General features: G+C 35.4%; 1 protein-coding gene across 3 annotated transcripts in view; it reads left to right on the top strand.

Annotated features, from left to right (window-relative positions):
- Positions 1-14,664, top strand: part of LOC129740405 (protein phosphatase PP2A 55 kDa regulatory subunit) — a 195,261-nt gene that overhangs the window by 79,030 nt on the left and 101,567 nt on the right. For all 3 annotated transcript variants that reach the window (XM_055732059.1, XM_055732060.1, XM_055732061.1), the window contains one exon: positions 10,650-11,736. In XM_055732059.1, the coding sequence (XP_055588034.1) occupies positions 11,730-11,736 (7 nt within the window). In that variant the 5' untranslated portion in view covers positions 10,650-11,729. The remainder of the gene's footprint in view (positions 1-10,649; positions 11,737-14,664) is intronic.

Here is a 14,664-nt window from a genome sequence, read left to right as displayed (position 1 = left end):
TCAGGATCATTCTGCTCAACAGATAGCTGAAATGTGTTTAAGTGAATGCTGTTTTATCTCGATGTACCTAATCTTAATTAATTGCACAAACCTCAAATCCGTAAGAAAATCAAATCTGCAGCTCTATGTAAACTTACAAAACCTGAAACTTCTATTTCTCTCTAATTCTATTTATTCAATGTTACTTTCGGAGAATGCAGAAAAACAACTGAAAAATTGATTCGCGATCCGTAAATTCTCGGAAGTAAACAAACAAAAACTGGCTACATCAACTCGAATGATTTCTGCTTTCAAGTGAAAAATATGTAGGAAAATTTACATTTGAGTTGATGTGAAATTAGATCTTTGGATACATAATCAAACAAAATAGGTCTTCATGAGTTTAAATTTCGTTTGTTTTTGTTGATGTGTGTGTGGTTGCGTTCGTATTAACATAAAATTAAATCTTTTCATCAATAGATCAAAATAATTTTAGGTCTTGAAGCGTTTCTGGCACGTGTAAATTTAAAAAATTTTTGGTGTGTACGCCATTTGAACTGGTCTGACCCGTTCCACCTTCCAAGCTACGAGAACCGCTGCAACCTCATTAGCCTAGACACGCTACAAGCCCGCCGAGCAGCTACACGGGCCTTACTTATCTCTGATATCCTGGCCTCGAGAATTAACTGTCCTTCGCTTTTGGAATCAGTTAATCTAAGTGTTCGACCCCAAGGACTACGAAACCGGAATCTACTGCTCTACACTCCTCTTCGTCAGAACAACTACTGCGCTAATAGTGCACTGATCGGCGTTATCAGGACGTTCAACCGATTTTCTGAACACTTTGAACTCGATGCATCGAGGGATTTATTCAGAAGAAAAATTTTAATTACGTTTAGAACAGTGTAGTTTGTGTAGTGTTTTTATATTAAATTTTAATAGACTTGTTTTATATACTTTTAATCATTGGGATCAACATGTGATCCGTTGATTTGTTACCAAATAAATAAATAAATAAATAAGACATGATCATTTTCGCTGCCATCCAAATGTTCATACTTATAACACTGATGAACTGATGTACAAGCTAAGCCTTGAAACGTGTGTAAAGTTCCAACGACCGTTTTCAATCAATTTTATGTGTTTTGATTGAGCCACCAGATGTCTCCAAAGACACCAGAGAGAACTGTCAAGAAGAAAGTGAAATGTAAACAAAACAAAATAACAAACTATTAGTCAGTTATGAAAATGTCGAATTTCTATTTGACGAGTTTTGAGCAAATTTATGATAAAGATTCGCAACACATTTATGATTTGCGTCATGAAAATTTATAGCTTTAAGCTTTTTTTCTAATTGCTTCAAACTAACATTAAACACTCAATAGAAAAAGATATGATACAAGAAAATGCTCGCTCAGAAAAGCCTAGAATCTATATTGTTTCATGAGATTGTTAATTTTAAACTCAACTGGATAAAACAACTGGTTCGTCTGGCTTGTCCAAATTTCTTAGTTAGTCTTTTTTACTAAAAAATAATGAAGGTAAAATGAACCAGGCAAATTTACCTTGTTGTGAATATATTGAAGCCGTCCATTCTGCTACGATGTTAATTTATTAATTTTTGAGACCATATACGATTGTACTCTTCCAAGAATGAGGAACTTTAAAAGTTTATTCGGCTTGTTTAAATGATACCATTTGAAATTTTGCACTGGTTTCTGGAATATTAAAATTCAAGGTTGTACATCTGTTTGTTATTTCGACAGTCTCTGTAGTGAAAAAAACATGATGATGCTATTTTTCTCAGCTTAAAATTATTCGTGGTTAATCAAATTGTGTAAAATAAATCGTCGTATTGTATTTAAATGTATTCATTTTTGAATTCAAATACTATTGCGTCCTTTCGAAAAATTGTTACATTTAAAAGAGCTATCTAGACACAGTGCCATCTATTGCGCCGTTCAAAAGTTACAAATCTAGCAATAGATGGCACTGTTTTTCGTCATTTTTTAACGGCTTGTTTGAAATAGAGCATTTCAAATTTTACACAAGTTTTTGAAGATTTTTTGTTCGAGCTTGTACATCTGTTCATCTGTGCTTATAATAATTCAGAGATGCAGACAATTGCCTTTACCAATCAGTTGACTAGTGAACCTTTATATAAGAGAAGCGACATCTGATCCCTCTTAAAATGAAATATGTGGCAACATCGCCGAAATCTTGGACAAAAAAATTCCCAACACTGTTTTCTGGCTCAATGTTCAAGCTCTAAAGTGAACGCTCCTTCAATCCAACAAAACAACATTGAACTCGATGCCCGAAGGATCGCGATAAACGGTATGAATGACTTGAATTTCGTTAATAATCAGTTAGCTTTCTAACTAGAAAAATGATTCACCAAATCATTAAAAAAAAATGCACCTAATCATAAATTCATAAGACCAGCTAAAAAATTATCTGTTTGAACTATAACAACAATCGCATTACCTTCCTTGGTTGAGTTTTCAATAAGAAAGGTAAAAGCTCTGCGACAAAATGCTCGGATCGATTGGAATCGATTTTGACAGTTCTTTTGCTCGATTGGAATTTTGTGTTTCAGATGTCACTTCTCTTATATATAGGTTCACTACAGTTGACTTTGACTTCTTTTTTTATCATTTGACATATCCGAGAGCACAATTTACCGGCAGCACTATCTGCTGGCAAACAGGCTTTTCATTTCACCAAAAGTCATATTTTTAATCTCATGGTTTTGTTATTTCTACAATCTCATGCAATTCAGAAAAGATGTTAATCGATCGTCTGAAAAGTCAATACTTGATAGTCCACTCCCCATAAAAAATGTTGAATCGATCAAACTGCAGGATACAAAAGAATTGTTTAGGATTTATCACATTAACGACTTTTTTAAGTACAGTGTGACTGCTCGTGCTCAAGGTACCTTTTGGGAAAAAAATGAAATGTATTTTAGCACCTGCTTGTGATAATTCAATTGATGTCGAATTTTTTAGCACGATACCAAAAATGTACCACGTAATGTGAGAAGTCAATCTTAAGTAAACAGAAGCAAATTCTTTGTTAGCATCCAATGTATAAAGATATACTTGTAGCACTGACCATACTGACTGGACACTCGATTTCGTTTTCTGGATAATTTTTCCAACAGTGCGCAATGTCGATTCCAGAGTGCGCATCGATCGATTTGAAGAAATGCTATCCCAGTTAGGAATTGCCACCCAACTTTAAAAATAAAACACACAATTTCTACGATAAAATCGGGCTCAACAGGACCATTTTTCCTACAGGGCTTTTTTTGTCAAATTTTTCAGGTTCGCCACCTGCCGTCGGTATTGCGAACCTGCAAAATCTGACAACGAAAAATTAGACAGAAAATTGTTGAATTTTTGTTCTAAGTGTCATGTCAGTGTGGTCAGTGCTTGTAGTGCATTACTGCGCATTGCTCATTTTCAACCACTTGAATCTTCATCAAAGAAACTCAAAGCAAATGTTATCGGATGTTCGAATTATTTCAGGTTACCCAATGTAAATCACTTATCAAGGGAATAGTACATTTGCAATCAACAACGGTTCAAAACAGCCTAATTCTGTCATCAAGCCGACGACACAAATTCCTTGATGTATTTAGCTTCTCGTCCGTCGTAAAATAAGTTTCACGATGTTTTTAATCGAAGAAATTCATTCAACCCAACTGTTGGGGTTTCTTCGTTTGTTTTTAAAAATCTGTGAATTTCCAACCAAAAATAAGCTTCCGTGTGTTCCCAGTCCAATGTCTATTTGTTCCGGGACGAAAGTATAAAGTCATAAAATATAGTACAACTCTTGTCATTCAAACGCCTATTTGGCTCGTGAAATGCGTCACATGACACCGGCAGCCCAAACAAGAAACAACGATGAGCAAGCAGGCGATGCAGATTCCGTCCCAAGATCACTCGCCGATAAAAAAAAAATTAAAAAAAAAATATTTCAGAAAACGTTTCACGATTTGATTCGATGGAATTCTACTAAATAAAGGCAAAGGAATATTTAAATACGGTGGTGCCGAAACCAAATTCGTTTTTTTTGTGACGTCACAATCGCGATCGCATCGAAAATTTATACCAGAATGGCAGGAATTTCAAAGAAAAACACCTTTTAGAAAGAAAATGAATTCCATTTTTATTTTGATTGTGTTGTAAGGTCTTCATTTGATCAGGTTATGAAGTTTGTTGATCCTTAAAAATTTGCATTATGTTTTTTTTTCTTAAATTGAATGCAGTGTCTTCTTGAAGCTAGAACGTCAAAAATTAAAAACTATTCAGCATTTAAAAGATCTAAGGAACGTATTCGAAAAAAATCATCACTTTGTTGTGTGAATAACTTTTGAATGCATGAATGAAAATTAATAAATTTCCACTGAAGCTTCCTAATAATGTAATGTATACATGTTCAAAATTTGGTGACAATTTGTCAAATAGTTTTAAGGATATCGCCCAATTCAGAAGCTCTTTGACAAAATTTTCTGGGCAGGATCAAGAAAAACCAGGTAAGTCCCAGTGTGAGACCCAAAACAGCTGGAAATCAACTATTCAACCAAAGTTCATATGGTAAATCGTGTTGGAGTCCTAAAGGATCTTACAGTGAGCTTAAATTTTAATTAAAGTTAAGATGATAGATTAAAATCTGTTTCACATAGAATCTTTTCATTTACTGCAGCGCCCCTAGTTGACACATCGCGAATCTATTGACAGTGTTTTGATCCGGATGGTTTGTTTTCTCAAGATTTCATCGATATTGAAGCATTCAGTCAAAAAGTTATCGACGATGGAACGCGAAAAGCGAGAGTAAATTCTGCACACTCACGTAGAGAAACCGACGTGGTCAGGGGTAAAGATCGCGAAATGTTTGAAATATCCAAAATCGACTGTAAAATCCGTGCTGCAACGTTACCAGGAGACCCTTACGGTGGATCGAGCAAAACAAACCAGGCGTAAAAGTGGAACATATGACCGGCAAAGGTAATTCGATCAGTTCACAATAATCCTGGAATCTCCTTACGTGATTTGGCGAAAAAGTTCAAGACGAACCAAAGTACAGCTCGACGAATTTGCTTGCGGTCGTAGCATGCAAGCAAACGCCCCAACAGGACGCTGAAACAAAACCTAGTTGCCGAAACAAGGGCAAGGAAGTTGTACGAGAAAGTGTTGACCAAGTACAACGGATGCATTTTGATGGACGACGAAACTTACGTCAAAATGGATTTTGGACAAATACCTTGCGAAGCGTGAAGGGAATGTTGCGGGTAGATTCAAGTTTGTTTTCGCAGATAAATTTGCTCGTAAGTTGATGATTTGGCAAGGGATCTGTAGTTGTGGGAAGAAGACTAAAATTTTCATCACTGGGGGCACAATGGATGGAAACGTTTACAAAGAAGAATGTCTCCAGAAGAGGGTTTTGCCATTCATTCGGTCCCACAAAGGTCCAGTGAAGTTCTGGCCGGACCTGGCAAGCTGCCACTACAGCCGGGATGTCGTTAAGTGGTATAAGGAGATCAAGATCGATTTTGTTGAAAAAAGTATCAATCCACCAAACTGTCCGGATTTTCGTCCCATCGAGAAATATTGGGCAATATTTAAGAGAAAACTGAAGAAATGTGGCAGAACCATGAAAAAACCCGCTCAAATGGAAAAGTGGTGAAACAAGATGGCGAATGAGGTTACCAGCAGTACTGTGCAGAAAATGATGGGTGGTATCACAAAAAAAGTTCGAAAATTCATCCGAAAAGCTGACAAATGATTTTTATGTATTTTTTTTCCTTAAAGTGCAATAAAAATCCTACAAAATGACATTTTTACATTTGTTGTACGTTATTTCTTTACGGAGAAATGACTTTATTCCATTAAGTTAGGGAATGTGAGAGGTTTTATCAAGCGCAATCAGAAAATTTCAATAGAGGAAGTGATAAAAAAGATTAATTTTTCTCACATGATTCACCTAACTGTCTAATTAAAAGGGCTGACTTCATTAATAAAACGAAAAAAGCTGCCCACGGATAAAATAACAAAATAACACTAGTGGGGATATTTTGAAAATTTGGATGGACAGCAATACGAACTCTTTAGCGAACACCTGGCAGGTTTCCAGCCAGTAACTTCTCGCCTGGATGTTCCGAAGATAAACAAGGAATTAAATTTGAAAAATTTTATGTCTACTATTTGAGGTGGCTGCCGGCCGATCTGTTGAAGCTGTAAATCAGCCAGTATTTCATTACGAATGACATGATGAATGGCTTAATAAACAAAAAAGAGTGCCTACAAATGCGACCGTTTTCCCTGCATAGCACTTCACTAAATCTAAGTAAGTTGATACTCTGTTTTGGTTTTATCTGGAATCGTGCTATCACGAAGAAAAAATACCATAGTTGTTCTAATTATCTCAGCTGGTTGCGTAGTTGTTTTTTCGCATTCAACTATAAATATAATAGACTCAACTACAAACTAATGATTGACCTTACACAATCAACTATGAATATAATATAATCAACTGTAATTATATAATTGATTTAATTGTTAATATGATAGAATCAACTACATTTGTATGATTTTAGGCATTCAACTATAAATATAATAGATTCAATTAAACATTCCTGGTTGACGTCTCATATTTAACTATAAATACTATAGATTCAATTGTAGTGGTATAATTTGTTAGACAAATATGATAAATTCAACTACAATTGTATGATTGATTTTAGTTATTCATCTATAAACATAATAAATTCAACTATACATTTATGGTTGACGTCTAACATTTAACAATAAATATGATAGATTCAAAAATAGTGCTATAATTGATTCAACTGTGGTATGGTAATATGGTAGATTCAACTAGAAATGTATGATTGATGCTAGGTGTTGGACTATAAATATACTAAATTAAACTATATTTTTATGATTGATTGTGTAATACTTGATTACTACACTCAGAAAAATACTATTATGTATGCCATAAGATTCTCTTATGAAGTGGCGCCATAAGAAAAATTAATGAAATTCATAAGATTGTCTTATGACGCGAATGAATTCTGAAGATGAACGCCTACTTCAATGAGAGGTTGTTGCTTTTCATAAGAGATTCTTATGGAAACAGTGAATCACTTTCTAATAAGAAAAATTCTAGATATTTCATGCTGAAAACATTCACTTTATTGTTTGCCAAATTCGTTTAAAATTAAATCCTCAATTGTCACCATCAGCAGCGCATCAACAGACGGCTCCATCAAGGTTTTTTTTTGCCGCATCTTAATCTTCGACCTTTCGTTTTTTGCCTATCAGCTTGCTGAAAAGTAAACAAATAATGTATTTTAGTTTACTAATATATTCAACGTTCACACCAAAAACATCAAATCGAACTTACCATTCCGGAGATAACAATAACATTTAACATTGTAGGAAAACTATAATAACTATGAACTGGCGATTGCTTCGTACTGTTAGATGATGAAAAAAAAACTGATGCTATGAATGAATGTGTTCATCATTTTTTCACAATGCCGTTTCTTCTATTTTTCATAAGAACATCGTATGAAAATTGAAAGAATTTCATAAGACTCTTATGAAAAATTAGTTTGGACGCAAAAAAGTGGTTCATAAGATGTATCTTATGAAATTTATAATAAGATTTCCTCTGAGTGTATAGTGTTCATCCGTACACAGCAAATTATTTTTTGCTGGAAACCAGCAAAATTTGGCTGGTTTTTGTCCCGCTGACTTTCCAGCAAAATTTCCAGCAATTTAAATTGCTGGAAAAAACAGCAAACGTTAATGCTGGTTTCCAGCAATACAAATTGCTGGAAAATCAGCAATCCAGATTGCTGGAAACCAGCATTTCTTTCAAAACAACCGGCTATATTTAGTACCTAATGTACATTTCAATTCAAAATTAAATATTTAATACTGGCTGTGCATATAATAAGCAATAAAATCATTTTTTTTTCAATTTTTTTAATAAGGGATTTATTTACATTCAAGAACATGATTTTTTTTTATTCCAACGCCGGTTCAGGTGGCAGTTTTATGCCAAAGTGTTGATCGTCCGCCACCTGAAAAAAAAGTTTGACAAGTATCTTTCATGGAATATCTTCTTGTCCAATATAAACTCACCCTTGACTTGATTGACTTTGGTTGCTAGAATATAGAGGAAAATAAAAATAATTATATTAATCTAACCAAATTTCGTAAAATAGAGTCTCACCTAGCTTCAGCGTACGAAAACAAACAGATTCCAGACCAGAACTACCAAAGCTGTTAAACGACCGTTCAAATAAAATAAATAAACAAACAAACAGATTCCAATTTGACAACTCGATTGCTGATTTTCCAGCAAACTAGATCAATTGCTGGAAAGTCCAGCAATTTGAAAACCGATTGCTGGTTTTTCAGCAAAAATGACAAGAACACAACCGCATGCTGGAAAATCCAGCAATTAGAAAACCGATTGCTGGTTTTCAGCAAAAATTTGGATTGCTGAACGTTTCCAGCAATTTTTTTTGCTGGAAATTGAGGCAAAAATTTACTGTGTATTCATCAGCAAAAATAAAGAAACATCGTAAGTGTGATATCGGTACGTGTTCCCTGCAGCGATCGTAGTGCTGTTTTAAGGGCTCAGCCAGTAGTTCCTGACGACGGCGGCAATGCGCAAGCGCTCTCCGGCGATGGGGTAACATTTTCTCTACACTCAGAGGAAATCTTATTATAAATTTCATAAGATACATCTTATGAACCACTTTTTTGCGTCCAAACTAATTTTTCATAAGAGCCTTATGAAACTCCTTCAATTTTCGTACGATGTTCTTATGAAAAATAGAAGAAACGGCATTGTGAAAAAAATGATGAACACATTCATTCATAGCATCAGTTTTTTTTCATCATCTAACAGTACGAAGCAATCGCCAGTTCATAGTTATTAAAGTTTTCCTTCAATGTTAAATGTTATTGTTATCTCCGGAATGGTAAGTTCGATTTGATGTTTTTGGTGTGAACGTTGAATATATTAGTAAACTAAAATACATTATTTGTTTACTTTTCAGCAAGCTGATCGGCAAAAAACGAAAGGTCGAAGATTAAGATGCGGCAAAAAAAAAACTTTTATGGAGCCGTCTGTTGATGCGCTGCTGATGGTGACCATGAAGGATTCAATTTTAAACAAATTTATCAAACAATAAAGTGAATGTTTTCAGCATGAAATATCGAGAATTTTTCTTATTAGAAAGTGATTTACTGTTTCCATAAGAATCTCTTATGGAAAGCAACAACCTCTCATTGAAGTAGGCGTTCATCTTCAGAATTCATTCGCGTCATAAGACAATCTTATGAATTTCATTAATTTTTCTTATGGCGCCACTTCATAAGAGAATCTTATGGCATACATAATAGTATTTTTCTGAGTGTACCAGTTCCTGGCAGCGGTCGTGTAAAGGGTGTGTCACATCAAATTTAGACAGTAAAATAAAAACTATTAAACAACTTCTGGCATTTTCTTTTCATTCAACACTTTCATGGAAGATTTTGAACTAATTCAAATTTTTGAACCTCGATAGTCTATTTTAAAGAAAAAAAATAGAAAATCTAACTTTTCAGTACCGATCTTCAAGCACAAAAGTTCTTCTAGAATAACATGCTTTTCAATTTCTTTCAATTCTTCGAATTATTAATGAAATTCTTTATAAATCAACATTTATGTGATTGTGACGTCGCAGTCTGCACAAATACTAAGGCTAACTATAGGCTATAACTATAGGCTCTATAGTTAACGAAGAGACGAAATGTCACGATTGGAATTTTCGGTTTTATGTCAGTGTCATTCCAATCGAGCTAAACCAAGCAATCTTGAAGGCAGCCCCACAGTAGGGTTGAAAGCTATTATTTCAAAAGGGACCAGATTGCGCCTCCTTGTATGTAGTCTCTTTAACTAAGGCAAAGTTGTCTTGGCAGTGTTTTCTTTAAATATTCCTTGGCTACCGACTCCTTTTTGGCAAGGTTGGATTTTTCCATGCGAACTGGAATATTAAAAACTACCAAAAATTACCTAAATGCCAAGAAAGATCAAAGAAGGACAAAAAAGACAAAAAAAGCCAAAATAAGACCAAAACAATGTAGTAAACAGATTTAAAAAAAACTCTGTCCACGAAATTTAGAAAGTTAATTTTAATCTGAATAAGCATTTCGGCAAATTTAAAAAATGGTCTTATTCGCCGGAATCATGAATGGAATGCTACTCCACAGTTGATTAGCAAAGCCAGAAAAAGCAGTTTGACAGCAAGCTCATGGTTAATATAATATTTTTTCATTAAATATACGGTAAACGAAGTTCTCCGGGTCAGGTTGTTTAGGATAAGTTCCTTGTTCATAAATAAGAACTTTTACAAAAAATAGGTTAAAAAAGACGACATTATCAGTTGATCAGTTTTCTTCTGAACGCAGTTGTTCAGCAGTTGCTAGCTTGTAGAAAAAAATAATATTGAGTGCTGAACGTCAAATTGCTTAAATCTTTCTCAGCTGTCGTTACTAAACGAGATTTGGAACCATCCTATACAGTTAATCAACAAATTTCGAATGCTTGAAGTGCCATTCCGCTCTAACATATGTACATATTTTTTTGTCTCTCTCCTTTAGATTGCAACCGGTGTGTCGACCAAACTGGAATAAGCAACCTTCAAACGGCCAGCTCGATCCATCACCGGATCACCTCTCCTTACTTACATATATCGCCGAAGGCCACCACTACTCAGCCCTTAAAACGCATAGAAGTTACTCGTACCGACACAGATTCGAATTGAAGTCAACATCCGCGACGACGGCCCGGGCAGCGTGCTAGCAGCAAACGTATATGCATCCTCCGTACGGAATCTACGACGACGTCCAACGCGACGACAGCGACGACGACAACGACGCCGACGGTGGCGGACGGATTCCATTCAAAAGGAGGAAATTCACGCTAAAAATAAGGCCAACACCGGTCAACAACAATCCGGTAATAGCACGAATAATAAAAACACAAGCAGGACCGAAACCGCATCGGTACATTTCGAAATCTGACCGCGTGACAAGCGTTCAACGGCCTGACGCGTACATAACCTAGAAAACGCGGCACGCTGGCGTGCTTTTTTACTCTTTACGTTCAAAGTTCGCTTGTTGTTTTGCCAATTCCCAGACTTGGAGCATCATTGTCATCGGTTGGCCTGCGTGGGACACATACAAATTTGTGAGCACACATACGCACGCTGCCACCGGCAGACAAACGAAAGTGCTCACGCACGCACGAGAAAAAAAGTTGTCTGCCGCCGTTGCTGTACTGCAGATTTCATTAATACGCATCGTCACGTTTTTGCGTCTGAATTCAGGACGCGCACGGTATTGACCGATCAACAGAATCAATTGTCAAACCGTACCCGGCAGCTGTATCGGTAGAAAACGTTTCCCGGATTTAGCATCCGCAGACAATAAGGAGAGAACAAATCTGCACATTTTTAGCAGAATTTTAGCACGTTTGGAAAAAAGTTCCCTAGCTTAACCAGCGCGGGTCGAGAAGCCGATTCAGTGAACCGATGTAAACAACCAACTGCAATTTATGGTACAAACAAATCATCCGCGCTGTGATCTGCTACATTGTTTTTGTTATTGTAGTGCCGCCTTCCGCTACTGTTATCGTTGCTGTTTCTTCTGTTGCCTCCAGCATCAACGTTGGGGATTTCGATGAAGTGTAAGTACCCTTAGTCAAATCCCAAGAAAAAGTGACATATTTAGTTAAAGGAATACCTGGAAAGTTACATAATGTCTGAAAAAGAGAAATAGCTACCCAATTCTCTCGAATGAATTACCTATATGTACTCATTGATAAACTTGAAGGTTGCCAAAGTTATATGTAAGTTTTAAGAGACTTATTTTTCCCAATTCCCGTGAGGGAAATTGAACTTAAAAGTTTCAAAACTGACTTAAATGTACGTTATACGTTGAGTCACACAAAGTGCACAAAAGTACTCAAAACGGGATTCAAAATAAGTCACAAAAAGTGCATTGGCTGGCTGGTTGGTTGGGTGGGTGCGCCTGTTGGTATGCTACAAAAACTTATCACTACTTCGAGTTTTAGTTTTAGCACAGAGAACAGACGTCCTAGCTCGAACAAAAAATTTCCAGAAAAGTGTGTAAAAATTCAAAAGCTATCATCAGAAAAATACGTTAAAAATTTCCTGGAAGCAGTGTCATCTGGTGCGAAACAGTGTCATCTGGTCGTTGAAAAATTACAAAGCAACTTTTAAAGCGCTAAGTTTTCAAAACGGCGTAATCGTAATGAACTCATGAATAAATTGACCAATATCTCAGTAAAACGAACGGCTTCAATTTATTGCTTGATAAATGCAATTAAATTTACTTTTAACTTGGCTAAATTTTGCTTTTATATTTAAGTACAACTGCCACAGAGAATAACTTGACTACTTTTGGATTAATCTTTCGCGCTTCTTGAACGGTTCTCGAAATCAAAGGGAGTATCGGCCCTGTCCAGTCAAATATGAACATTCTTGACGCTCATTCTCACCCATTCTAGACATCTCAAAGCGGGTATTATTCCCGTATCCAATTGCATCTCATTGCTCAAAATATAGTACTTCTTGCAAGTTTGATGAACATAGAGAATAAATTTTTGGATACTATTCATATCCAACATGACGAATGTGTTACGAAACTCCAACAGTGATTTTCTTGAAATATATTAAGTAGCTCATACGACCTATTCAAGACTAAAATTTTTTTTTGACAGTTCTCTTTAGTGTGTTTGGAGACATCTGGTGTCCCATCCAAAAAATAAAAATTGGTTCAATAAGAGCGTTGAAGTTTTTACACAAGTTTCGTGGGCTAGCTTGTACGGTCTCGGTAGGCGGTGCCTAAAAGTGACAGACGTGTTTTTGAGGATGAAAAATTTAAGAACTGTATAGTGAAAAAAAAGATTTTATTGTAAAAAGTGTTTATAATTTAACTTGGTCAATTCCCGGAAGAAAGGATGCTTCCTTTTAGCTGCGTTTCGCACAAGACGTGGAATTGGGAAGCTATCAGAGAAAAATTCCGATGAAAGGAATCTCAAGTATGACGGTATCAACCATACGAGGGAAATACACAACGCGTGCGTGGTTTATGAAGTTCTAGAATGGAGAACGGTAGGATGAAGATTCAGAAGGTCGTCACAAAGTTCTAGGAAATCCAAACAAAATCTAAGAGCTAAGTATTTTTTGTTATTTTCTGAAAATTGATGCAACATTATTCTGCTATTATGAATAACCCGAAAAGTTCCTTCGACATCATGTTTATCTTATTTTATTTATTAATTTTATATATGGTGTTTGAAAAAACTGTATTTAAACTTTTTGAAGATATTTCTGGGAAAAATTATCAAACTCCTGAAACAAACTCCTTCAATAAACTGGAATGATGTCAATGATATTCAATAATGAAAAATGATTCGTGAATTGATTTGTTGATTGATTTGATTAATTGAAATAAAAAATGTTTTTTTTTTATCAGAAACAATAAAGCTTGACAGAGAACAACTATTTTGCTAAACAGTTTTTTAACAACACCAATCATTTGGTTTTAAAACGATTTATTGAAAAAATTGTCAGTTATTGAAATTGGATTATATTGAATTTCTTTGTTCAGATTTTTCTACATTATTTTTTACATATGTATGATACTGAAATTTTCTAATGAAAAAGTGAGAAAATTCATTACAGAAACTATAGTAAGTTTTTATCACAGAAGCATTTTATAATAGAGAATAATATAAAATGATCCATACTCTGTTTAAATTGCAGGTTTTTAGTTAAAATTAGAAACATATCAGAAAACACGATCTTTTACCCCCCTCCCAAACCAGATTATTTGCCAGGATGCAGAGGTAACCTCGGTCCTAAAGCACAAATTCATTCAATTCATTCCTTTCTTTTTTTCTATTGACGTGGCTGGCGGCGTTATTGATGTTCCAAGAGAGAGCATCAGTTTTGTACATTCAGAATGAGCTGCTAATCCCAAGCGACTTTCTTTTGACCTCTGTGCGAAATTGGTGGCCTCGGTCAATCACTTAGTAGCAATCATTGGTGACGTGGAGCATATTCTACCGAACCACACCAACAATCGTGGATTTCGAAATGTCTTTTTTTCATTGCAAATCATTAAAAAATTTCAATTATTTTAATTTTTTAAATCTGTCATTAAAACGGTTTTTTTTTGCATTTCGGATTCAACGGTTTAAGATGCTGAAAGCTTTCAATAGGAACTAATAGAAGTTAAGAAACAATTTTTAAGGTTCATCGTAACACTAGTCAAAAGTGTCTCCCAATCAATTCCTTCAACCCCTCTCCCAACCAAAATTGTTTTGCTAGGATGCAGAGGTAACCTCGGTCCTAAAGCACAAAATAGATCTTTCATCCTTTTCTCTTTCTTCCAATCTATCTATTGACTACTAGGACGTGGCCGGCGCCGTTATTGACGTTAAAAGAGAGAGCATCAGTTTTGAGCAGTGTGAATGAGCTGCTAATCCCAAGCACCATTCATTTGACCTCTGATTAAAATTGATGGCCTCGGTCAATCACGGAGTAGCAACCATTGGCAATGTGGAACTTGTTCTACTGAGCCACGC

This window comes from Uranotaenia lowii, chromosome 1 (genome assembly GCF_029784155.1).
Source record: "Uranotaenia lowii strain MFRU-FL chromosome 1, ASM2978415v1, whole genome shotgun sequence".
NCBI lineage: Eukaryota > Metazoa > Arthropoda > Insecta > Diptera > Culicidae > Uranotaenia > Uranotaenia lowii.
The sequence above is the reverse complement of the archived record's forward strand: the minus strand, read 5'-3'. Positions and strand labels throughout refer to the sequence as shown.